The sequence below is a fragment of the Peromyscus maniculatus genome, chromosome 9 (assembly GCF_049852395.1).
Source record: "Peromyscus maniculatus bairdii isolate BWxNUB_F1_BW_parent chromosome 9, HU_Pman_BW_mat_3.1, whole genome shotgun sequence".
In the NCBI taxonomy this organism is placed as follows: Eukaryota; Metazoa; Chordata; class Mammalia; order Rodentia; family Cricetidae; genus Peromyscus; species Peromyscus maniculatus.
The window spans coordinates 47149875-47175777 of NC_134860.1; the positions used below are offsets into that span (position 1 = coordinate 47149875).

Below are 25903 nucleotides of genomic sequence, written 5' to 3' on the forward strand. Positions count from 1 at the left end.
ACAATGATCCCCAGCTCATTTTTTTTAAAATATTGCTTATCTTTATTTTATAAATATGAAGTGTTTGATTGTGTGTCTGTGCCCCACATGTGTGCAGGGCCAGTGAAGGCTAGAAGAGGGTGTCTAATCCCCTGGAACTGGAGTCACACAGCTAGTCACAAGCCACCATGTGGATGCTGGGAATTGAACCCAGGTCCTCTGGAAGAGCAGTAGCTAGTGCTCTTAATTGCTGAACCACCTCCAGCACCCCACCCTGAACTCATTCTTTCTATGGTCTTCCCTTTGCAGGGTCTAGTGTGGATCTGGACCCCACCCAGAAGGTAAAGATGCTCATGCATGTGCTGCATGTTACATTGTAGGTATGCTTTGCCTTTAAGAGTGTTTCACACCTCGGCTTCTAAAGACTGTGGCAAGCCTCATCTAGTTCCATGGAGCATATGCCTCTAAGAGGCATCTGAGGCTCTATCAGGTCTCTTCTTCTTCCTCTCTGTGACTAAGACAGAAAGTCCATAATAGACAAAGCTGTTCTTTCAGTCTGTGTAGGGGGATGAATGCAACTGAATCAAAGCTGCCCTGTATCCACCAACATGAAAAGTTAGTGAGAAGTAAATACTTGTTCATATCATCTCCTGAGATCTCTTAAAACTCTTAAACCGAAAGCAGTGCATCCCAAGAACAGAGCAAACCATGACTATACAAAGTCATTTCCCATCTTCTAACAAATTATTGTTCAGCTGTGTTTCTGGAAACATAGTAGGCTTTGTTTGAATTTTAACATGGACTAAGAAAATTCAGTAGCATTTTTCACTTTGGAATTGTCAAAACTCTCTGGAGTTGAGAGCCATCAGTGCCCCTTCTTCTGATGGAAGAAAATAAGTTAGAAGTGAATTTGTGTACCTCTCAGGTAGCCGAGAAGGACACTCTCCTAGCTGAGATCCCATACGGGAGCATCCTGCAGGGACACAGAATTGCCTGCGATATTTTCTTCTGTCTCTAGGAACTTAGCTTGGGGGTGGCAGCAGTGAAGGGTGGGGCTTTTCTCACCCAGCCTTTCTAGAACCTGCCTGAACATGTTCCTACTGCCTGGTGAACCAAGTCTGATGGACTCCCTCCTGCACTCTGGGTTAAAATCCTTATTGGGCAGCAGCTTTTAAGAATAATCTTTGAAAGTGAATTCTTCACTTCAGAATATAAATGTGAGCCACGACAATCACTCTGAAATTTCGTAGTCTTCTAAATGGTACTGAATTCTTGGGGTCTTGATTAACGGGAGTTGAAAACTGTCTTTCTCTGACTTATTTATTCAATAAACTCTTTGAAGACTCTCAGATCTGGTTCTTTCCTTGCGTCCCAGGGGTTCAAAGGTGAAAGACTTGAGTTTACAGCCTGGTAAAAGACACAGGACCCAAGATGACAAGCGCCAGTTCACAGAGAGATGAGGCTGCGTAGAGCAGAGAAACAAATGTGCTCGGGAGAAACGTCCCTAAGGCAGAGACATTGAAATGAGCAAGAAAACAGGATTTATAGCTAGCTCGCTTGACTATGTCCAGATAATACCTGCTTCGGCAACAGTTCTGCAAATGTCCTGTGATTTATACAGAGATGAGAAGGGGAAAATGAAGATAAATAAAAATGTTAGAATGAGAGACTATTCTGTCAGGAGGCCAGAAAAGAAGCGCAAACCTTCTCAGTACAGATAAAAAGAATGAGGCTTAGGTGAAGGGCTCTGCCAGCCAGTAGAACTCTGGGTCCCTCTGTTCTGGGTACACATTCACTCTAGGCTTTATTCATATAAAACAAGCTATTCATAAGTTAGGAGCACTCGAGAAGAGGTCCTTCATTCCGTTTCCTGCCTCATTTTACAATTTACTCACCCCCCCCCATTAAATCTCACAAATTGTCATTTTTATTCATTAAAAACAGTTTAACTCTCTGCTTTGTTTTGACTAGCCAGCTATTATGAATGGTATATGCTTTTGTTATTTTTACTGCTTTTTGAAATTTGAAAGAGATTTTGTGTATTTGCAGTGCTTGAAGGGTCTGATAGAGGAGGCTTTGTGAATGTAAGCAGAAGAGGCACCGAGGGGCTGATCATGGAAGAATCCAGATAGAGTATCTGACATCAAATAGGGAGGGAGTCACTAGCTAAGGGAAGATTCCTCAATGATGGTCCCTGGTGAACAAACTCTCCCAGACAGAGAAGGAACTTGTTTGTTTGTTTGTTTTTCCTTTCTGGGGAGGTAGATGTGTGGTCATTTGATGAGAAGATAGGAAATGAATATGAACTTGGGGCTTTCGAGTTCTATTTGAGACAGGAAATAAGGTGTCCAAGACTAACTAGTCGTAGTCCTTAGCAGCAACTGGTGAATCCGGCTGTATCTAGAAAGTCAGGCCTTGCCGGGAAGCTCATGGGCATGGCTGAGGTCCCTCTAGCAACCCAGTAACCCAGGAGTTAGTGAGTGGTCAGGTGGATGTGGGAAAGGCTGAAGGTTTCAAGTGATCAGAAAAGGCTGCACAGGAACTTGGGGAGACTGGACGGGTGCCAGGGACCGGTAGTTCTGACAGATACAAAAGCACAGTGTGTGGGTTTGCTGATGTTTTCATTCTCTTTAGACTGGACACAGAATGTTATCACTGAAACCCAGAGCTGAGCTAAGAGATGCTGGGGCTGGCACTTGAAGACGAGAAAAATGAACTACCTTGTGAATTTCACCAGAGGTCATTGGCTGACTATGATAGAAGTTTTTTCCACAATAGATTTTGGAGTTTGGTTCTCTATGATACCATATATCCCTAATAAATTGCATCTCCCTATGTCCTAACTTCTCCCTCTTCCCATTTGATAAACCATCCCTGCACTTACTCTTAAGAGTCTGGGAAACATCTCTGCCCTCTGTGCCCAAGGCACTGTTTCCCCCAGCTGTCTAGAAGGCTGCTAAAATGTACTGCTACTCAAGAGGAAATCACCCACATACCTGACCTGCTCTGTCTCTCAACTCTGTGTCCACAAACTCCAGAGGATCCTCGGCTCTGAAGTTCAAGAATAGGAGCAGAAGAATCTTCAGTGACAGACAGAGGAGACAGTTGCCTGCTGATGCTGCTGTGTGACGTGGGGCAGTTGGATCCTGGTTTGCATCGAGTAACTGATGATCTGGAGGTACCTGGAAAGACAGAGTGCACCCCAGTTTGAGAACTTCTGAGCAGAAAAGTCAGAAATGACTTCACATTCCTTGGCACTCAAGTACATGACCATGACAGTCCCAATGAACTCATTTCTAATCTGGAAAGGAATCCCCAGGAAGGAAATGTATGGAGGCTCCAGGTTTCTAAAGGCATTTTTTTGGGGGGAGGGATAGATTCATTAACTGGGGGTGAGTATTAGTAGATGATGCTTGTATGGAAAGTTGCATTCTGAATTAAATCTACTCACACACCCCAACAGTTAATTTAATAAGAGCAAACCATTGTGTGAGACTTGCTTTCACCTCTCTTCCTTCCTTAAGTGGCAAACGGCCAATAGCATCCCCTATCAAAAACCACCCCATGCTTTTCTGCCAGTCTGACTGCTAAAGTTCGGTCCGGTCTCATCTGTAGTCTTTGCCCAATGGGGTGGATGAAAACTCAGCCTTTGGAACGCCCCCTCCACTCTAACATCCCACTCCTCTTCTCATCAAAGTTCCACTATCCTCAACATAGGATGGGTTTCGTGTGACCAGAACAGTTGTGGAGGAACTCAAGGGAGTCTATCCCAACAATTGCTACAAGCAAACTTTTGACTCTCCCACCCCAATGGTGCCTTTGGCAACATTACAACATAAATATTGGTACATTACTGTCGACGAGATTCCAGCTGTCATTTGAACCCCACTTGTTTCATCACTAATGTCCCTTTTCTGTTCCAGTATTTCATCTAGGATGCCATGTTACATCCAGTCACCGTATCTCCTTACCTACTACCTGTGGTCTGCGATGATTTCTCATTTTCCATAGTTTTAAATAATTTTGGCAGTTTTGAGGGGTGATGGTAAATTATTTTGTAGAATTTCCCTCAAGTAAGATTTGCCCTGTGTTTTTTTTTTCTTTTCATGATAATGTTGGGGATATGGGTTTGGGATATAATGGAGAGATGGAGTATCTTGTTATCAGTCATATATGCTACTTATATGACATCAGGGATGATGCTATGTCCACCTTGTCAAGGTGGGAGTTGTTAGGTTTCTTCTTCTTTTTTAAACAGAAAATATTTCTTCTACAATTTTATTTATTTATTTTATGTGTCTCTGTTTTTGTCTGCATGTGTGTCTGTGCACCAAGTACATGTTGTCTTAGGGTTTTTATTGCTGTGAAGGGACACCATGATGACAGCAACTCTTATAAGGAAAACATTTAATTGAGGCGGCTTGCTTATAGTTTCAGAGGTTCAGTCCATTATCATCATGATGGGGTACATGGTGGTGTGTAGGCAGATATGGTACTGGAGAAGTAGCTGAGAGTCCTACATCTTGCAGGCAATAAGAAGTCGACTGAGATACTTGGTGGTATCTTGAGTATGAGAATCCTCAAAGCCCACACCCACAGTGACACACTTTTTCCAACAAAGCTACACCCACTCCTACAAAGCCACATTTCCTGATAGTGCCATTCCCTATGAGATTATGGGGGCCAATTACATTCAAGCTACCACATGTGTCTAGTGCCTGCAGAGATAAGAAGAGGGTATCAGATCCTTTGGAACTGGAGTTAGGTATAGTTGTGAGCTGCTATAGGGGTACTGGGAATTGAACCCAGGTCTTCTGGAGAAAAAAAACCAGAGCTCTTAACTGCTGAATCATCTCTTCACATCCAATTTGTCAGGTTTCTTGTTCTGTCTTCTTGTGCTCTTGTTTCATAGCCAGTGACTAAGTCCTGCCACGCTATGGGATGATAGACAGAGGGTTTAAGCCACTTTCTAGAGGCTTTTACATTGACTATTTATTTCATAAATAGAAATTTTCTCTTTTCATTCTCTCATTTACTTATTCAACAGCTTGTAGTGGTATGTATGTATATATACATACATATATATACATACACACACACACACACACACATATATATATATATATATATATATATATATATATATATATATATATATTACTGACTCTTGCTCCAACTACTCACATGCAAGATGAGCTGCTGAGTCTCATTGACATGCCCTCATCACTTTGTTTATTTTTATGCTCCTCTTTACCTCTTGGTACTACAAGACTCTCTCTCTGGGTTTGTCTTTTATTTTTGTGTCTCTCTCTTAGAATGGATCCTTATTTCCTTGAAGAATGATGTATAGAAACCAGTGTCTCATGTGAATGAGTTCAGTGTTATTGGGTTCTTCTGCCTCTAAGCCCTCTCAGTTGTCAGAACTGGAAAATGTATACACGTGTCAAGTTAAGAATATATGTGTATGCATACACACACACACACACACACATGCCTTAGTCAAACCTGTATCTATGTAACTTATAGTTTATATGGTTTCCAAAATTTGGGTAAGATGTTCTATGCATAGTGTAACTATGAACAGCACTTGTTGGTTCCAATAAGGATCCACCAAAGTGATTAGATACAGAAGATGAGAATCAACTTAGACCTGTGTATGCCAAAATAGATATACAGCCCTCTTCACTCTTTGGACATTTGTATCTGCTCTTCATAGAAAGGCATGAGCTCCTCTATCACCAGTGCAGAGCAGAATAACATTCTCTTTGTGCCGTGGCAGCTCTGTCTTGATGTGATTCTTCTAAGATAGTAGAAATGTCTAATGAAAACTGGACTCTTGAACTCTCAGTGACATCCTTGCTAAATTTGGCTTTGGATTTATCATTCTGTATACCAGTTGATAACCACGAAAATCATCAGACTTGTAGCTGAGAAGTAGCAGTATCAAGGAAAAGGGAAGTTTGTATTCCTCAGCTCTGAAGAGCTAACATTAACTAATCAGAAGTGTGTAAGTACAGCCTTAACTCAGTGTCAGTTCTATATCTAGGCATATCCGCCCATCTTTTCCTTCTCCTTTTCTTTTTTAATCTTGGAAGAATGAATAGGGATATCTAAAGATTCAGTTAGCTGCATCATCTAGTATATTACTAAGTGTCTCAAGCTGCTCTGACTAAAGTGTATTATTTAATAGTTAATTAAAATGTAGAGATGCTTAAGAGCCAACAGAAGCACCACACACTGATGCCTCTACTTAAATCAATGCCCTATGCTAAGAATATCTGTGGCCTTATTTTCATATCCCAAATGCTCATGGAACATTGCATAGAGATGTTTCTAACAAACAGTGTGAGTTCAGTGGCAAGAGATTGAGATCCACGTGCTCTCAGCGACTGATGCTTTTTCAAGAGGGTTGATTCACAGATACTTCTAGAGTCTTTCAAAATCAAGTCTCTTTGATACGATGTGCCCCCATAAGGTGTACTTCATCATCTTCTCTTAGGTTAATGCCAGGTTTCCTTTTGCGGTTACCCAGCATTTTAGGTGGGAAAGAGGAAGTCTAGAATTAAGCTGGGCTGCAAGTGAAGATGTGGCTGAGGCAAACCATTGGTCGTGACTACCTGAATTTGGCAACTCATGTGTAGGTATTACATGGTAAGTTGTTGGTTTATGATGCTTGGGATCAAACTCAAAGCCTTTTGCATGTTAAGCACATGCTCCACAACTGAGCTACACCCTCAGCCCACTTGCCATAGATTTGTAAGCCACCTAAGTGATTTCTCCTCTTCCTTGTTTTCATGGGAAATATTAGATCCTGGCATTTGTATCTCCAATTCCTTATATGGCAGAGCCAATTGCCCACTGCCAGCTGTCTGGTTTGTGGAGGAGAACTGGTGGCAGTTCATCAATTGGAGGGATTTAGTCGTTCATTATAACAAAGGCAAACCTTAAGTTTCATGGCCAGGCCTAGAGGCACACTAGGAGTTTGAGCCATGAAAGAGTCATCTCAGTTTTGGAAATGAAGATACTATCCTATCCTACATTGTCTTATACCAATCACTTAATACAAAACCAAGCATGCCCCAAAAATTCAATATTTGTTGATAAGAGGGCTAAGTTGGAGGTTTCCAGTGGTTTCCGCCCCTCAGAGCTTGTGGAACCCCGTCGAAGACTGGGAGGAAAGATTGTAGGAGCCAGAGGGGATGGAGGACACCACGAGAACATAGCCTACTGAATCAACTAAGAGGGATCACATGGGGTCAGAGACTGAAGCAACAAGCCCAAGGCCCGTATGGGTTCGCACTGTGTCCTCTGTGTATATGATAAGGCTGTTAGCTTGGTATTTTGGTGGAACTCCTAACAGTAGGAGTGGGTGTGTCTCTGACTTTTTTGCCTGCTCTTGGGAATCTTTTCCTTCTACTGGGTTGCTTTATCCAGCCTCAAGATGGGGGCTTTTGCCTTGTCTTTTTTTTTTTTTTTTTTTTTTTTTTTTTGTGGTTTTTCGAGACAGGGTTTTTCTGTGTAGCTTTGCGCCTTTCCTGGATCTCATTCTTTAGACCAGGTTGGCCTTGAACTCACAAAGATCCGCCTGGCTCTGCCTCCCGAGTGCTGGGATTAAAGGCGTGCGCCACCACTGCCTGGCATGCCTTGTCTTATTGTATCTTGTTTAGTCATGTCTGGTTGTTGTCTCTTGGAGGCCTGCTCCTTTCTGAAGGGAAACGGAGAGGGAGTGAATCTAGAAGAGAGGGGAGGTGTGTGTAGGGGAATCTGGGAGGCATGGAGGGAGAAGAAACTGTGAGAGAAGAATCTATTTAAAAAGCAATAATCAGAGTATCACTTGAGATGCAACAAAGCATTATAAATAAATCACATCTACTTTCTATGGCACCAAGTGCCTGGGTGGAAGCAGGGTTTGCAAACACATGTGTAATACCCACTCTGACAGGGGCCCGGGAAGCAGCTGTGTTAGGAGTGCTGGGCTGGGAGTCAGTCTCCTAGTAGTCAGGCCAGGTATTTTCTCTATTCTCTCTTTAAGACAGGAGCCATAGTAGTAGGGTCATTACAGGTCATTTTTCATATCTATCCAGGCTGGAGAATATTTTTCTATCTGCAGTGATGGGACTCTGCATGCTCCCAAATTAAATTTGGCTCCACAGATGGTTATTGAGTATCTGTTATTAAGTAGGTTTGTGTCAGGGGCAAAGTCAGACAACTGAAGGATACATAATCCATGCCTACATGGAGCTCTCAACTCAGTATTAAAGTTAGATAGGTAACCAATTAACCATAACTTTGTGTGAACTGTAAACTAAGAGGGGAGTGAATCTGTGTCAAGCATGGAGCAGGAAAGGCTTTGTGGTTATAGCAAAAGTGGCCTTGGAGATGGCCAACACATCACCAGGCAGAGTTTTAAGCTGAGGGCTGGGCTATGTAGTTAGAAGAGACTGAATACTGGGATATATGAAATGTATATCATGGGTTCTTACAGCAAATGACCAACTCTAAGATTCTGATGTAAGAGCACAAAAGAGCATGGGAATCCTGGTTTTCTGCCTTCATGTGTTTCTTGAAAAGGAAATTCTGCCCAACTGAGATCAAAACAGCAGGTAGTAGTTAAAAGCCCAGGGCTGTCTGAATCTGGGGAGAGCGGGTAAGAAGCTAGGCCCAGCAACATCTAAGTGCAGATACTGAGCCCTCTGTGGCCATGTGAGTCTCCATCCTTCTGCTTCCTCTTCCGGTTGGATTCATGGCTCACAGGAAGCACTCAGTAAGCACAGGCGATGGTAACTAACAATGAGCAGGGGAAAAAAAGTGACCCACGGTGGACTTTCAAGAACACCGACTTCAGGCATTAGAAATCCACTCTAAACTAGGTTAGGAAAAAGGGGCGTTTTTAGTTTGGCACCCCAGGGACAGAACAGCTAAGATGTCCCTGAAGCAGGGACAGCTGGACCCAGCTAGGCTACCATCTCTTCACATTGTTAGTGTTCTTTGTAGTGTCAGACTTCATTTCTTCTCATTTAGCTGAGGCTTGTCCCATCTGCAGAAAATGGCAAACTTCCAGATTCTCATTCTCACCGCTTTAGGCTTCTGAGAGAAATGTAGTGACTCAGAGTAAAAAAAAAAAAAAAAAAAAAAAAATCTAGAGGAAGGTCTCTGTATTATCTGACTTCTTGTCTACTCACATGGCTGGTAGTGAGGATATTGTAAAAAGCTCCCAGAAAAGACTGGAAAGTTAGCCGGGCGGTGGTGGCGCACGCCTTTAATCCCAGCACTCGGGAGGCAGAGCCAGGCGGATCGCTGTGAGTTCGAGGCCAGCCTGGGCTACCAAGTGAGCTCCAGGAAAGGCGCAAAACTACACAGAGAAACCCTGTCTCGAAAAAACCAAAAAAAAAAAAAAAAAAAAAAAAAAAAAAAAAAAAAAAAAAAAAAAACTGGAAAGTGCTGGGCAGAGGGTTCCATAGGGATCTACTCCAGGGTGTTCAAAGCTGAAGAAAAATAGTCTCAACTACTGTGAAGCAATTGCTTGAGTGTGTTGAATGTGAGGTGTGGTGTTTTCAGACAAATGGAAAAGCCAAGCTGATAAAGAATAATTAGAAAAAAAAGGGTTTTGGAAAGCACTGAGTAAAATGCAAAGAGCTAGGGCAGTTTCTGTGTGAACAAAGATATGGAAGATAATAGACCAAATTTGTAGTTATCATTTAAGTCAAGGACCCTACCATCTGCCTTTATATCCCCTGGGCACAAAAAGCCAATGAGAACAATGGCCTCACAAAACATTCCTCGAGCACATCTGGAAACCTCACCTTAACTCTCCCCCAAATTATTAGGTAACTGTCATGTGAAGACTTGGTGCCAGGGAGCATCAACCCCCTTCCCCCACACCTCCTGGAATTGTGTTAATTACCTCATACACGTCCATTATCTACCTGGAAGACTAGATTCTTTGGTGGATGGTTCTTCTAACAAACTCTGTCAAATAATGTGTTAACTGTGAAACCGACTTTGAGATTTCCAAACAATTTTTGATGCCTGGAAGAGATGTAATCTTTTTCAATGATGATGTTAGATCAACAAACAAACATGGAGAGCAGAAATAGAATTCTATACCTTTTAATTGTGTTAGTTGACAGTCATAATTATGTGACTTTTTTTTTCTCAAAGTAAGATAGGAGAATTCAACAAAACATTCGGTGGAAAGCAATAGTTCATAAAAGAAGTCATCTATGTGCTAGAGAGTTGCTTAAAAGTCATACTACTTTTTGAGAAGACGCAAGTTCAGTTCCCATCACCTATTTTGGGCAGCTCACAACTACCTGTCACTCCAGTTCCATGGGTTCTAACACCCTCTTCTGACCTCTGCAGGTACCAGCACACATATCTACACACACTCCAGCACACATACACACATAATTAAAAATAAATCTTAAAAAATAATTTGTGCTGAATTTTATAGATGGAAAATATTCAACTGTAGTAGGATTATTGTCATTAGTACTGGTTAGGTGTTTATAAAAGTTTTCATGGGGTTTGCCTAAGGGTTACCTTGTTCTTAGGTAAACACATAACATTAGCGTTATTAAAAAAGAGTTGTCCCAGTAGGTGGCCCCCACACAGGTAATACTACAACTTTTCATTTTGATCTATTTTATTTATTTATTTGTTCATTCATTCATTCATTCATCCATTGACTATTTATGTTTTTGGTGCTGACAGTCAAACCCAGGACCTTGGGCATAGCCAGCTAATGAACCTATGAACCATTCCCAGCTCAGTACTGTGTTCTCTAAGAAACCAAAACTTCCCAGCCCCAGCTCCAACTATTGTACTTGTTACATGCTCTTCTCCTCCTGTAGATGATGATTTTTATCCATCGTATAAAAACAATCCTGTTAAAACATCTGCTGTGTATATCATTGTCTTTTTTTTTTTGGTTTTATATGTTTTTTTGTTTAAGAAGTTTTTCAAGATTTGTTAATGATCTTACTTCAAATGATAAGTGTGTAACAAAAAAGCTAGGTTTTCAAGATATGTAATTGAAAGATTTGGATACTCACACATTTAAAAAAGCATTTTGATTGTTAATTTTTTTCCTAAAATATGCATATGAAAGAAAACCAATAGGCTACTCCCACTATACCTATCTCATCCTTAAAACAGTGTTGATTTATTCTTTCTAGAATATGATGCATCTTGTGTATCTATGGTTGACTTTAATACCAAAGAGTTAGCACTACTGCTGATTTTTGTGACATAAAAATAAAATGCTTAGCATATGCTTAACACCTACTATGTGCCAAGAAGCTTCGCATATACTATCTCCAGGGGTTTCAACAACACTGCAGGATGGATTTTACTATCCCCATTTTACAGATGGGCATGGTGAATCTCTAACAGCTCAGGCACGAATCAGCGATTAGTCAAAAATCCCATTTCTTTAGTATAGTTTCCAGCTCATCAGATCAGTTTTGTTAAGCCACTTCTATACGCGAGGAGCTGGTGATCTTCTTAGAAAAATGACTGAGAGCCTTTTCTGCCTGGGTGTTAGATTCTAGCCATTGGTAGCATAGGGAAGGGTTTGGATAGGATGAGAGCTTGAAGAGCTGCCAACATTGGTAAGGTCTGGATCCTCACAAGCTAGGCTTGCTTCTGTGAATCACTCACTTGCTTTGCATTAGGTGACACACCGACTTTCTTCTATAATGACTAGGCCTCTGTCTCCCCTCCCCTGAAGTCCTGACTTCCTCCTATTCTAAACCAGATTGCTCATTCACACACAGGGCTTTGTAAAGGCATCTGTAATTCTTATATGCCTTACATTATCACAGCCACCCTCATGAAATGCCACCATTGCTCACCAACCTTGGGAGATACTACTGGTTCTAGAAAACCTCTGCTTACAAATTTGTTCCTGGAGGTTTTCTGGAACACTTTCCTTTCCAAATGGCCCTATTGAACTTCTTGATTGATAGATTTGACAGAACATTAATAAAGCATCCTCATCATTCATTATTAGTCCAAACCTCAGATCAAGAGAAACCTTTGTCTCTTGGCCTGTTTCTGTGATGACCTGGTAGTCAATGTGACTGACACCTAATGTGGGCCTGGCTGTGCCTTAGCCCTCTGCTAAATGCAGGGAAGAACAAGAAGCCATGGTGCTTGCCCTCATTTTGTTATGGTCCAGCAGGGGAAAAGCCAATTACAGAAGCAATTTTTGTAAAGTGAGCTAAATGCCAAGTGGGTGGAAAAGCTAGTCTCCGGGAGCCAATTCATGGCATAGTCCCTTGCCAATGCTAATGGTCCACAAATATCTTCTCTTTTAGGAGCTGGGCTTTTAAGCCAGATGCCTATGTATCAGTTCACAAAATATTTATGCCTTGCTCTTGAGCAGGGGAAAAAAGGATAGACACACCTGCCAGGGGAAGAGCTAATGGTGTTTATACAGACATCAATCACCCTAGGAGGAATGCTGGGCAGAAGCTGGCAGAAGAACCTGCTTAGGCAATCCTTCTGTGGGTTAAGACAATAGAAATAGAACTGTATTGCAGTTCTGCCACCGAGGACAACAGGAAAAGCTAAATGTCCAGCATTAGGCCATATTCATAATCATTATGGACACCTACTCATACCAGGTGGGTAGGCAGAAATAGCCTTTGAACCCAAACCCACTTGACAAGTCCTTGTCTGGCACACCGAGAAACTCTTAGTTTCAGCTCCTGTTGCTGTGATAGAATGCACTGACAGAGACAGCTTAAGGAGAACAGGTTGTTTCAGCTCACAACTCCAGGTTACAGTCCATCATGGCGGGGGAAGTCAAGTCATTAGGAGCTTGATATAGCTGGACACATTATAGCCACAGCCAGAAGAAGACAACAAGGGATGTATGCTTGCAGACTTGGCTTGATTTCTTCATGTCATGTAGTCCAGAATTCCTTACCTAGGGAATGGACCTGCCACAATTAAGATGGGTCTTTTCATATCAATTAAAGATGTAATCAGGATAACCCACCACAGGCACATTCAGTGGTCTGTCTCTTATGTAATTTTAGAGTTTTGTAGACAATACTAACCACCACAAGAATCTTCCCCACTTGGTGAAATCCCATTTTCCCCACAAAAATTGATCTTAAGGTCTAACTATCTGGGCCCACTGTCCACTACTTGTCTCATGATAACAGCCCTTCCAATTATTCTATCTCTCCCCATTTTTTCACATTGCAGAAGAGTCTTCCAGGAACCCAAATCTGACCGTTCTATTTCTGTGTTAAATCCATTCAAAAGGCAGTGGGTGGGGGTTATCTTGGTTACATTGTTAACTGATGTGGGGAAACACATCTTGATTGTGGGTAGATCCATTCCCTGAGCAAAGATTGTGAATATGACTCAGTGGTAAAGTACTTGCTTTATACAATTATAAGGGCTTGCAGTTGAATCTTTGGACCAATGGTATGGTGGTGTGTACTTATAATCTTAGAGAATAAAAGAGGGGGTGTGGAGAAAGGCAGACCCCTGGAAGCTCATGAGCCTACTAGCCTGGCTTACTTGGTGAAGGTCTAGCCAATCAGAGATCCTATTTCAGACAAATGTGGAGAGCACGTGAAGACCATACACCTGAGGTTACCTTCTGACTTTCACACCTGTGCTGTGCCCCATGTACCTGCACCCATGTGGGCGCGCGCGCGCACACACACACACACACACACACACACACACACACACACACACACACAATTAGTTTCTATCTGAGACATCTAAATTGGCAAAACACCATTCACAAAGCTAGGAGGACCTGCTTTGAGGAAGGATGCTGAAATGTGGTCTTAAGACACGACACAAAAGCTCATCCATAGGAAGATGACCAGGGGGCGACAGTGTTAGAGTCCATGAGACATGTTTGGGCTCAAGTGTGGGAGTCATAGCATATTAACACATGACAGTAACTGTGAGAACAGCCATGAGGTGAACTGTACTTGCTTCTCTTTCCAGTCACACAGTGAAAACCTAACCCCCAGAACCTGAAAATATGACTTTCTTCTGAGACAGTAAGAGGCAACCAAATTACAACGAGGACATAGAACTGGGCCTCATTCCATAGAACTGATGACTTTATTAAAAAAGAGATAGCCTACACCATACTTGGAGGGAGGACCCCATGTGAAGAAGGAAGAAATATGGCTGATACTTCCACAAGTCAAAGGATACCCAAATGTCCAAGAAACCACCTGAGGCTAAGCAAGCAGCTTTGAGTGGACACCACTCTCATGGTCTCTGTAGAGAATAACCCTGTAAATAGCTTGACTACCCGCCTTCAGAACAGTGAGACAGTAGATCTTGGCGGGTTAATGCATTGAGTTTGTAGTACTTTGTTATGGCAGTCCGCGAACATTAACAAATAGGTAGATGAGGCCATTTCAAGGGAAAATGTTAACTGAGGAATGCAGATGAGTAAGGCTAAGGCCCCCTAGAAGCCACAAGGTTAAAATGGCAGCTGTGTAGATTAGGTTTATGCGAGTGTGACACACACTAGAGTCATTTGGGAAGAGGGACTCTCAACTGAGAAAATGCCTCCATGAAATTAGCCTTTGGGCAAGCCTGCCAAGCATTTTTTTTTTTACATTAATGATTGATGTGTGAGGACCTAGCCCACTGTGGGCAGTGCTACTCCTGGGAAGGTGGTCATGAGTTATATAAGAAAGAACGCTGAGCATTCCATAGAGCAGACCACCAAGCAGCATTCCTCAGTGGCCTCTGCTTCAGTTCCTGTCTCCAGGTTCATGTCTTGAGTTCCTGCCTTGACTTCTTTCATGATGGATTAAAGCTGTAAGGTGAAACACCCTTCACCCTACCACACCCTCCCCACTCCACCGCTCCCCAGTTTCTCTTGCCTATGATATTTATCCCATCAATAGAGATCCTAAGACTTCAGCAAACCTGAGAAAAAGTACCCAGAAGGGTCAGGAGAGGGGAAGCATGTTGTGTAAGAGGAGAGAAGGCAGTAGAAGAGAATAGGAGAAGGTGGCCTTCTTAGAAGAAAGGTAATCCTCATTCACGGTGCAAGGGACTTATGACAATCAGCATGGTTGTGTGATTTAACAGGAGACAGTGTAGGCTGTTTTTAATTTCTTTGACATTTTCCTACCTAGAATGCAGGGGAGCCGAGTAGGGGGTTGGCCATCTCTTGGCTCCCATGGCTGTTGTAAAACGTTCATCAAAATCCCCGCCACAAAGATCATTTCTTGGCTGAAGATGAGGGGAAAAGATATTACAGGATTTGTTCTGTTCCTTTGGTAAGCAAACAGGGGTAAATTATCTCCTGGGAGCGGTGTAAGTCAGCCACGTGAGGCAAATTACAGCAGCTCTGCAAGTGTTAGGATGCTTAACGTGCTGTTACTGACAATTGAGTGTAATATAAAGGTTCCCTTTTACAGTGTCATTATGCATGCTGTCTTCTTGAAATCTTACATTTCTCTGCTGGAGTGAAAGATAATTCTTCTGATGCTCACACTGTCTAGGAGTCAACTTAAATTTGCAACCGTGATCCTGGAACAAAATGAAAGGTACCATTCATGTTCTCTTCCCAGCGTCCCTTGAAGCCAGCTCCTCTTCCTATCCTTAGCCCCCCAGTTCCCTCCATCAGGCTCTTGCTGCCTTTGTTTTGGATAACCAGCTACCCACCATCCCAGGCACCAATGACTGTGGAGAGAAACCACCACGTATGAGGTTAGCCCTCCTTGGAGAGCAAGTGGGTCAACCCTGTCCCACACATCGATAGCCGGCAGGCTAATTTTCCTTGCTATGGTTTGGCAGCACAGCTCTGTTGCCCATGAGGGCTTTTGTGGTGTGGTTTGAGTGAGAACTGTACCCCATAGCTTCATGCATTTACACTTGGTCTCCAGCGGGTGGTGCTGTTTGGGGAAAGTTATGAAACCTTTAAGAGGTGTAGTTTCGCTGGAGGAAGTATGTCATTGGGGGTAGGCTTTGAGGGTTTGTAGCTTCATCATACTTCCTGTTCTCTCTCTGTCTCCGCTTCCTTTTTTAATTTTAGAAACAATTTTATAAGCTTTCTTATAAAAGCCTTGCAAATAAATAAAAAACATCCCATACCAAAATGAACCAGACCCCAAATCTATACAATTCTTGCATATAGTTAAAATTATGATCAGCCTGTATCTTAGTTATTTTTTTATTGTTGTGATAGAGACACCATGACCAGGTTAATTTATAGAAGGGTGAGTTTACTTGGGCCTTGTTTACAGTTTCAGAAGGTTAGAGTTCATGGTCACTGTGGTGGGGAGCATGGCAGGCAGGCACTGGGAATGGCATGGACTTTTGAAACCTCAAAGCCCATTCCCAGTGACACATGTCCCCCAACAAGGCCACCCCTCCTAATCCTTCCCAAATAGTTTCATCAACTGGGGACCACATATTCAAATATATGAACCTATGGGCCACGAAATAGCCAGCCAGCTTCCTGCTTCTTTAGGCATGCCATGCCTACTCCACTGTTATGGATTCTAGTCCTCTGGAACTCAAAATAAGGTCCCTCTTTAAGTTGCTTTCGGCCATGATATTTTATCACAGAAACAGAAAAGTAACCAATACAACTCTCCTGTGCACCTAGTGTTGCACAAAGCTCTGGCCTCCAAAGACAGCAAAGACCAAATCTGTGCCTCAATTCACACTCTCTTGAGGTAAAGAAGCTGGGGGAAAAAAAGTGAATTGTAACCCAACATGCAACATGCTAATGTAGTGACAATCCTGGTTTTAGTGGAACTAGACTCTGCAGGCCCCTGGTCCTGGAGAGTAGAAGAAACTGTAGGACCCTAGAAATGAGGAAGTCATCAAAGACTGTGGGAAAACGACCTGTCAGGTCCTTGTGTCTGTGGCACCAGCTCTGCCATTCAGATGGAACAACAGAGAGCCACAGATATCCATGGTGGGTGACAGCAACCCACCAGGAGGTGGAGTTTGGGCTATCGGATCAAATTGGGTGTTTCCGCTTTAAATTCCTCATGAACCATCTCCTGTCCGGAAAGTCTTATCCTGCAGAACCCACCCTCTCAGATCCTCTCAGTTTAGTGTTCACTTCGTTTCAGATGTTTGGTTTATTAGTATAGGGACCAGAGTCTGCAAGACTGTCTCCAGCATCAGCACCTAGGATGGCAAACCCAGGGTGGGTTTCTCTTCTTAGAGGGGAGAAATAGATAGTGATCTACTTCTGAGCTCACCCATTCATCCAATGGATAGCTATAGAGTTCCCACTGTGTACCAGGCACCATAATAGGTGCCACCAGGGCCAAACTGGTAAATGGACATGGTCTCAGTTATGGTCTATAGTAAGTGAATGGACATATGGATACAACATGGGTAACCAAATGCACCAACAAGAAAATATACATTCTGTGTGTTATGGGAAAAGCAAGAGGAGAGAGTGAAAGAGGAGAAGAACAGGGTCTAGATGGGGAACCAAGAAAAATCTCTCTGGAGACGGGACAAACAAAGTGGGTCTTCAAGGGTAAGGAGGTGACAGATGGACACTAAGTGACCAGGGAAGATGACACAGCATGAACAACTTTATAGGTAATAAGAATTAAATGCACGTCAGTGTAAAGGAAGCATCATGGACAACAGAAAAGCCAAGGACAAGTTACAGAAACCTTCAGTTTTGATGGAAGAAGTTTGGACTGCTCATACACAGTTGTCCTCGTTAGCATAAAAGAGACCGTGGGGGAGCAAGACCAGAAGCGAATCCTGTGAAACTGTGGGGTAGAACTGTCTAGAAGGATGAACGTCCTGGAGAATGCTGTTCTGAAGAGTTGAGAGAAACTGAGGCCTGTAAACAAAAGGGAAGAGTAGGCACACCAGAAGCAGACTCATGGAGGTCAGGAGAGAGTCTAGGAGAAGAGTGTTGGGGGAGACAAAGTCCACCACATCACATAACAGTTCTCCTGACTTCTAAAGATGATGCTCTTATCAACCCAGAGACAGCCGAGACTGTAGTCAAAACCCCAGACCTGCTCTGCTATAGCTTAGCAGCCTGCTCCTTGGGTATTGGTTATTGCACTGGTGGTCACATGCCTGACCAGGAACAGTGGCTTGCACCAGAGTGTCTCCTAAGGCATGTGCTTGGCCCATCAAAGACCAGTGTACAAAATTCAAAGTACACTGTCTACTGAATGTGCATTGCTTTTGTATCTTTTAAAGTGGAAAGACCACAAATCAAACTCTTATTAAGTTGGGACTCTTAATGTCAGAAGGTCCAGAAGATGGAGGATGAAAGAAATAGCTGTTAGCTATGGCCACCAGAGTGTCACAGATGGCCTGGGAAAGTTCTAACAGAGTGGAGGAAAGAGGAAGGAATAGGAACTAGGCAGGGGCTCGAGAAGTTGGAAAGTAGATGAGGTTGAAGTCCAGTGAAATGTTAGTCAAGATTTGTGGGAGTTTCAGTCATGGTGATGCTCCCACAAAAGGACAACAGAAGACAGATGACAGGTGACTGCCATTTTCAGGCATTGGTCAGAGGTGGCACGAGAGTGCACTCTCCCAGGAAGACCTCAGAAGGTTGGTTCACTACCTCTAGCCATTGCTCAGGGGCCATTTTGTCACTGTGGTTAAAAAAAAAAGCTAGATTGAGGTACCACTGCACAAAGGCAATAGAAACCCAAGTCTGAAAGAGCTAGAATTCACAAGCTCACTGGAGAGAGAAGAGCTGGCTCTTCCTAGCTTGTTATGTGCAGGTTTTCTCCCATCCATGCTTTCCAGCCTAACATGCCACCACTTCCCCTTCCAGGCGGGACTTTTTTCTGGAAGTTCATCTTTCGGCTCCAAGACTCAGTTCAAGTTGAACATTTCTTGGCTCTCTTTTGCATCCACTGTAATTACCCAGTTCTACTATTCTGCATTGTGATTTCTGCTCTACTTCTTCCTTCCCCAACATCTCTCCCCCTAGTCCAGTTTCTTAACAGAGCTTTGTCTTGACTTGTAATCTTGGTTTTTATTAGCTTTCCATGGACATTTGTTGAAGCTCCTTTGACAGGGCAGGACAGAGTGAAGGTTCCTCCATCTTGTATTTTTGCTGAGGTCATTTTATATTTAACCAGAACTTGATCTCCTTGATGGAGAATCCCATGGAAAATTACCCATCTCTATTCTAGGAACCCAATGTCAGGATGTCCTAGATAACTTATCTTCATTTCTGTGTGAGACATGACCAGACTCCCCTGTTCTGTTCAGGTGTGTGAATGTGTGGTGGCCACTCCCGTTTGTCTTTACTATGTGTCTCTCTGTATGACTGTCCCCCTGTGGGCTTCTCTGCCAGTTCTGCTGACTGGAGAAACAGATCTAAAATAGAAGGCGGACTGAGCCATCCTGAGACCACAGCCACAGCTGCCTCTGAGACAGTGTCCTGGCAGGTTCCCAGGCCATGCCAGCTGCCCGTGCACACTGGGGTGCCCCTCACCTGGTGGTACTGTGGCCACACTACTGCGGCTGCTGTTGGTACGGTGCTGCCCGCAGCTCCGGAGCCAGGGCTGTAGCAACCAGTTCTCTATAATAACCAATGACTTTCTCTGGTGTGAGACCCCCCTCTCCTCTTAGCTTAAGACCTATGCCCCCTTGTTGGGGACCTGAATTTTTTTGGTCCAGCCAGGTCACCCATGGAAACCCCAAGCATCTGCCTGCTCTCTCAACCCTGCCACAGGAAGAAGGAAATGGTTTCTGGAGCAGCATGCTCCCCTGCCTGCTCTTAGCAGCTGATTGGGCTGGGAAAGGAGGAAGCAATCCATCCCCAGTTCCAACTGGGGGGAAAGTGGAAATTCGACTCCTCCCCCCCCCCCCCCCCCCCCCCGTTCATGATTACGTCACCTTCTCTTGGTGACTTGTATAACTATACTTGGAAGACTCAAACCCCTCTACTATCAGAGAAGCCACAGGCCCTTGTTTGTCTGTTAGAAAATGTTTTAAGGTAAAAAGGTATTGGAAGGTTTCCCCTTGCCTGCCCCCCCCCCACGGCCTGCAACATTATTGGGAGGATTTAAAGCAGTAGCCAGGAGACCTACTAGCTAACTCAAAGTAACTCAGGTCACTCAAGGACCTGATGAATCACCTGCTGTGTTTCTGGAAAGGCTCTGTGAGACATGGTGGGTCTCAGAGGTCCCCCTGAAAATCACCCTCTTACCTCCTATGCATAGGAAATGATGCTGCTGGGAGGTGGTGGGCCAATGCCTGGGCTGAGTCTGGCTTTCAACAGGCTTCCTGAGGGCTCTGTACCTGCTGCTCTAAGGTAGGAGGGGAGGGTAAGGAAGTGCTCTGGAGTGCACGCATGGGCAACTGTTTTAAAGAAGGAAAGGAAGTCATGAGGGATGGTGAGTGAAGGAAGGCAGAGAGAGAAAGAGAGGGAAAAGAATAATTGATAGGAAGGGAAAGAGAAAGAGTGTGACAGGGAAAGGAATAGAGAAGAGAAAGGGTGAGAGAGAAAGAAATGGAGAGAAAAAGTATCACAGAAAGGAAAGAAGACATAGGTCAGATACTTGGTGTCCGTCTCTGTTAACCTGGTCCCTTAGCTGACCATCTTACTGTCAGCCTCAGCCAGATCATTGATTCGTATTCTGATCCAGCTAACAGTGGGACCCTGCATCCTAATGTGTGTGGGCTAACTAAGCTACTGGTTCTTAGGACCAAATATGCCCTCCCAGAATAGGATGAGTCAATGATTTAACTCACTCCCATAGAACCAGTGGGGAATGTGACTGGGCAAGACAGTGCAGAGGGTCCTCCATCTTGTATTCTTGTTGAGGCCATTTCAGGTTTAACTAGGATTTGATCTCCTTGATGGAGAGTCCTGTGGAAAATTACCCAGCTTTGTTGTAGGAATCTGAGGTCAGAATGCCCCAGCTAGCTCACCTCAGCTTCTGTGAAGTTGCCTGTTTGTGCAAACCGCCCCCTCCAGCTAACCACTTTCTGTCCAACTCTTGCTCTTCTACCTCACACCTTCCACACTGCTGATCAAGGTCAGGATGCGGTTTCTGCCTTCAAATACCTGCGTTCTGGACACTTGAGGCTATACGTAGGTGCCTGAATACCTGGGTGTAGTCCCAGCCAGCTAGAATAAAGACTTTCAGTTGGCTATAAACTGGGTTTGGGTGGTCATTTCTGGTGGGCTCTCTGTAACACCTTGACTCTTGGGGAGGAAATAAAGATAATATTACATGTAACATCCATTTACTTTCATGTGAATATGCTCAAGGACTATTTGTCAAATGACTAATAATAAAAAAGGCTAGAAATGATCTAATTAAGGATATGGACTAATCTTTACTTTTATTTGTGAAATTATTATTATTATTATTATTATTATTATTATTATTATTTTATTAGCACTTGAAGTCCAGACTGGCTTTAAGCTCACCATGTAGCAGAGTCTGGCCTTGCAGTCCTGATCATTTTACCTCTACCTCCAAAGTGCTGGGATCATAAGACTGCTGTGGGACGGTCTGTATGTCAAATTGCTCTGATTGGTCAATAAATAAAACACTGATTGGCCAGTGGCCAGGCAGGAAGTAGGTGGGAGAAGGATAGAGGAGAATTGTGGGAAGCAGAAGGTTGAGGAGAGAGACACTGCAGCCGCCGCCATGACCAGCAGCATGTGAAGATGCCGGTAAGCCACCAGCCACGTGGCAAGGTATAGATTTATGGAAATGGATTAATTTAAGCTATAAGAACAGTTAGCAAGAAGCCTGCCACGGCCATACAGTTTGTATGCAATATAAGTCTCTGTGTTTACTTGGTTGGGTCTGAGCGGCTGTGGGACTGGCGGGTGACAAAGATTTGTCCTGACTGTGGGCAAGACAGGAAAACTCTAGCTACATAAGACTGTGCCACCATGCCTGGGATTAGTTTCCCTTTCTTTTGAATCCTTGATATATTTATGAAAGGGTATTGGGTACTTACTAAATATTTAGTAAATGCTTGTGAAGTTGGGGTCTTAGCAGAAAAGTGAGCAAGCTCCAGATATAATCAAGTGTCACCTCATTGTAGGAAAGAGATATCTCTGTCTTTGAGAGGTAGGCACTTAATGAGGCTGCCCTGACAGTTACTTTTTTTTTTTTTTGGTTTTTCGAGACAGGGTTTCTCTGTGTAGCTTTGCGCCTTTCCTGGAACTCACTTGGTAGCCCAGGCTGGCCTCGAACTCACAAAGATCCGCCTGCCTCTGCCTCCCGAGTGCTGGGATTAAAGGCGTGCGCCACCAACGCCCGGCAATAACATTTTTTTTTTTTTTTTTTTTTTTTTTGGTTTTTCGAGACAGGGTTTCTCTGTGTAGTTTTGCGCCTTTCCTGGAACTCACTTGGTAGCCCAGGCTGGCCTCGAACTCACAGAGATCCGCCTGCCTCTGCCTCCCGAGTGCTGGGATTAAAGGCGTGCGCCACCACCGCCCGGCGACAGTTACTTTTAGAGCCTCCTGAATCTGGGCAGCAAGCCTGGAGTGGTGGTGTACATCTTCAATTATAGCAGTCCAAAGCAGAGGCCTGTGAGTTCAAGGCCAGCCTGATCTACACAGAGATTTTCAGGCCAGCTAGAGCTACATAGTGATGTCCTCTGTTAAAAAAAAATCTGGGCCATAGAGGTTGGGTTGCTTGTCACCTCTGCTCCTGTCTCTTGAGAGAGCTGAGAGCATGCGTGTGCTGAATCTTTTTGAGAGGTCTCTGAGTTTTCACCTTCTGGATGAAATTCATTAAAAGATAAGAAGAGAAGTCTGATCAACAGACACATGCAACAGACCTGGCTCTCAAAGCTTTTTGGCAAATTTAATACGGTCATAAAATAATTAATTGTATGTTTGGCTCCATTAGGGGTTTAGATGAAAGTAAAATACCTGTGACTTGATCATGATAGACTAGAAGTCTTTCTGGTGGGAGAAGAATCTGTCTATCATCCTATTTAGAAGGTGGGGCTTTGTCCCTTCCTACAGTTCTTTCCCTTTCCTACAATGTGCAATTCACAGTCACAGGTTTCAGAGTCTCCCTGTCCTTCTGGAGTCTGGTTGCTTCAAGGATACTTCTCAACCTCAGAAGCTTGGGTAAACATTCAAGGAGGAGCTTTCCTATGACAGCGATAGTCATTGTGGACTCTGTTCCATCTGAAATTTAGCACGATGCTTGTCTTTGTCCACAGCAGCTTCTAGGGGGGTTGAATGTGTGGTTTGGTCCAACCCTGTCTAGCGAGATCATAAATCCTTTATACTGACCAGCTTGGACCTGGGAGACGCATGACCTGGGTGCAATGCCATTTTCAGCTCTCTCTGGAGAGCAGGTTGTCTTCCCTCTCCTTGCCTTAGGTTGTTCATTGGCAGAGGGGAAGGTTGTTTATAAACATTCAATGATATAACATGCTGGTCATTATTTTATTTGCAGAATGTTATAGCACATGGGCGGCTGGCTTTTCTCAGTTTTCACTAGTTAAATTTTACTGAGAAATCAAGGCTCAGGCAATCACTGACTTGTAAACTGTTTCTTTTTTTTTATCAATTGAGAATTCTGTGCATGCATAGACTGTTGTGTTCACACCCACCCCAAACATACGCTTTTCCAAGTGTGAATGAATTTCCACACATAAATCAAGGGGCAGATTGAGGTTTGGCTACAGTGTAGCACTAAATCCCCTCCAGTGCATCCTGGTGCTGACCCACTGCATATTGATTTGTAAGGGGAAATCCTGTAAAGTCAAACCAGTCATTAAATGAGACAAGAAAACATTGAACCAAATGGTTTCAGGATTATTTTGAAAGTGCTGGGAGGAGTGGAAGCAGGTTTGGTTTAAGGAAGTTGTAGGAGAGAGTCCGCCGAGGAACTATTGTGTGTTTAACAAATTTGTTCTCGGTGTTGACACCCTGCATCTTAATTCTGCTCCATTCCCATCAAACCCAAGTCTAGTCACAGCGGTCAGTTCCTGGTTAGGTGAAAGACTCTAAGAAAGCAGAAAGGAAATCAAGGAAGGCACTCTGGTCTCCACATGCACGCACGCGCATGTGCACACACACACACACACACATGTTTCTACACATGTGCACACATACACACATAAAATAAAAAAGAAATTGGGGTTTCTAGGGCTCACTGGCTAGTTTAACCACTAACAGTACAATCCCATCTAACTGCAGATATCTGTCTTTTGATTTTTCCTCATAGGAAACACAGAAATAACTGTCATTTCCTCACATCAAATCCCATATGGCACATAGCATCAAGCTTACCAGTTTTACCATTTTAAGCTATGGTATCGAAAGCTTTTGCATTGCTGCTGAAGGATCACCACCGCCTACTTTTATCCATTCAAACCGAAACCCCACACCTGTCCTCTGATTCTAATAGCATTCCTCTATATCTACTTAAAGAATCACCCTGAAAGCTCATAGGATGCGCCACATGGAGTGTGGCGATGAGAATTTAATTTCGCAGAATTATGATGAGGAGGTGGAGCTTTTACACAGGTTAGTTTGGAAGTGAACAGTGACTCTTTGAGCTTGCCTGGCTTTAAATATCAGAAACGATTTATTCTTGTGTATTAGGAAACATGAATAATAGTCACACCAAATATGCTCCCCATACAATATCAAAGTATGACAGGAAAGATTTGGATTAGCATAAAGCTGAGTATAGGAAAGAAAAATTCAAAACAGCAATGAAGGAGTGAGCACAGGGCCATGATTTTGAAGGTAATGTGTAGTTTTCTTCTTCAAAAATATATTTATTGAAAAATGTGATTTTTATTTACTATATTATAAGTTCTCTAGCTACACGGAATAGATGGCAGGACACTGAGTCCCCACATGTTCGTCTTAGTGACACACGAGCAAACAAAATCATAAGCCCATCTGAAGACCACTGCAGCATATGGCTTTATATGTGAAAGCCACAGGTGAGAAAATGGTGCATTTGAATCCCCAGCATTTCCAGCGAAGGATAGTGGAAAACATCAGGCCCTGCAACTTGTCCTAGAATGGAAACAAAACTCCAGCTAATTTGCATTTTATGATCACTTGGACACAGTCCAGATTGGTGCTTAGACTTGTCATCTCAAAGTGGGTCTAACAGAAGTGTTGAGAATAGAGAAATGGTATGGGGAAACTGAGTCACCTGCAAGGTTCGCATGTATCCACCCACATATCAAGGAGAAGGCCTGAAAATGCCACCTAGTTATGGCATCCAGTCCTTCACTGACCACATGAACATCATGACTTAGTCCTTTTTGGGTTGTGTTCATCTCAAAAATTTCAGCTGCTCAGACTGGCAAGATGGTTCATCCTTACCCATAAAGGTCAAGGTGCTTGCATGCAGGCCGGGCAACCTGAGTTCAATCCTGGAGTTTGCTTAAAGGTTAGAGGGTACATGATGTCAGCTGACTTCTACACACATACCATAGCAAGTGAATGCACACACACACACACACACACACACACACACACACACACACACACACTGCACTCTCACTACAAAAATTAGCTAAAAATTCAACTGCTGTCTTTTTCTTAAAGATAAAGCTTTATGTAATCTTTTTGTTAGCTTATTTTATATTATTGTTACTCATCATGGAAATATGAAAGAAATATTCAATCTTAGGTGAGCCCAATGAGTAATATAAGAAAAGTTACCTTACCTCTTGTTCTTAAATATAGTATTTTTACAGCTGCTTCAGTCAAAGCAATTCTAAAATATTCCTTTACTAAATACACTTTTTACTTATGAAACATGATGATTCAACTAATAAAAGACATTGCTGCTAACAAGTGAGAATTTTAATTCTCTTCCTTTAAAATGCCTTCCATGAATTAGTGTATTATAAAATTCAAGATTAGCTATTTATTATGTGATTCAGAAGAACTAAGAGTTCCATCTTAATTCTATTGTTTTCCTCTTCATTCTTTAGAAATAGA

At 43.1% G+C, this 25903-nt stretch overlaps 1 protein-coding gene across 1 annotated transcript in view; it reads right to left on the reverse strand.

The window, feature by feature from the left end:
• The window catches only part of Slc35f4 (solute carrier family 35 member F4), a 247696-nt gene that overhangs the window by 22301 nt on the left and 199492 nt on the right, over window positions 1–25903 (reverse strand). The window contains exon 2 of the mRNA XM_006991841.3: window positions 2976–3161. Coding sequence (XP_006991903.1) covers window positions 2976–3161 — 186 coding nt within the window. The remainder of the gene's footprint in view (window positions 1–2975; window positions 3162–25903) is intronic.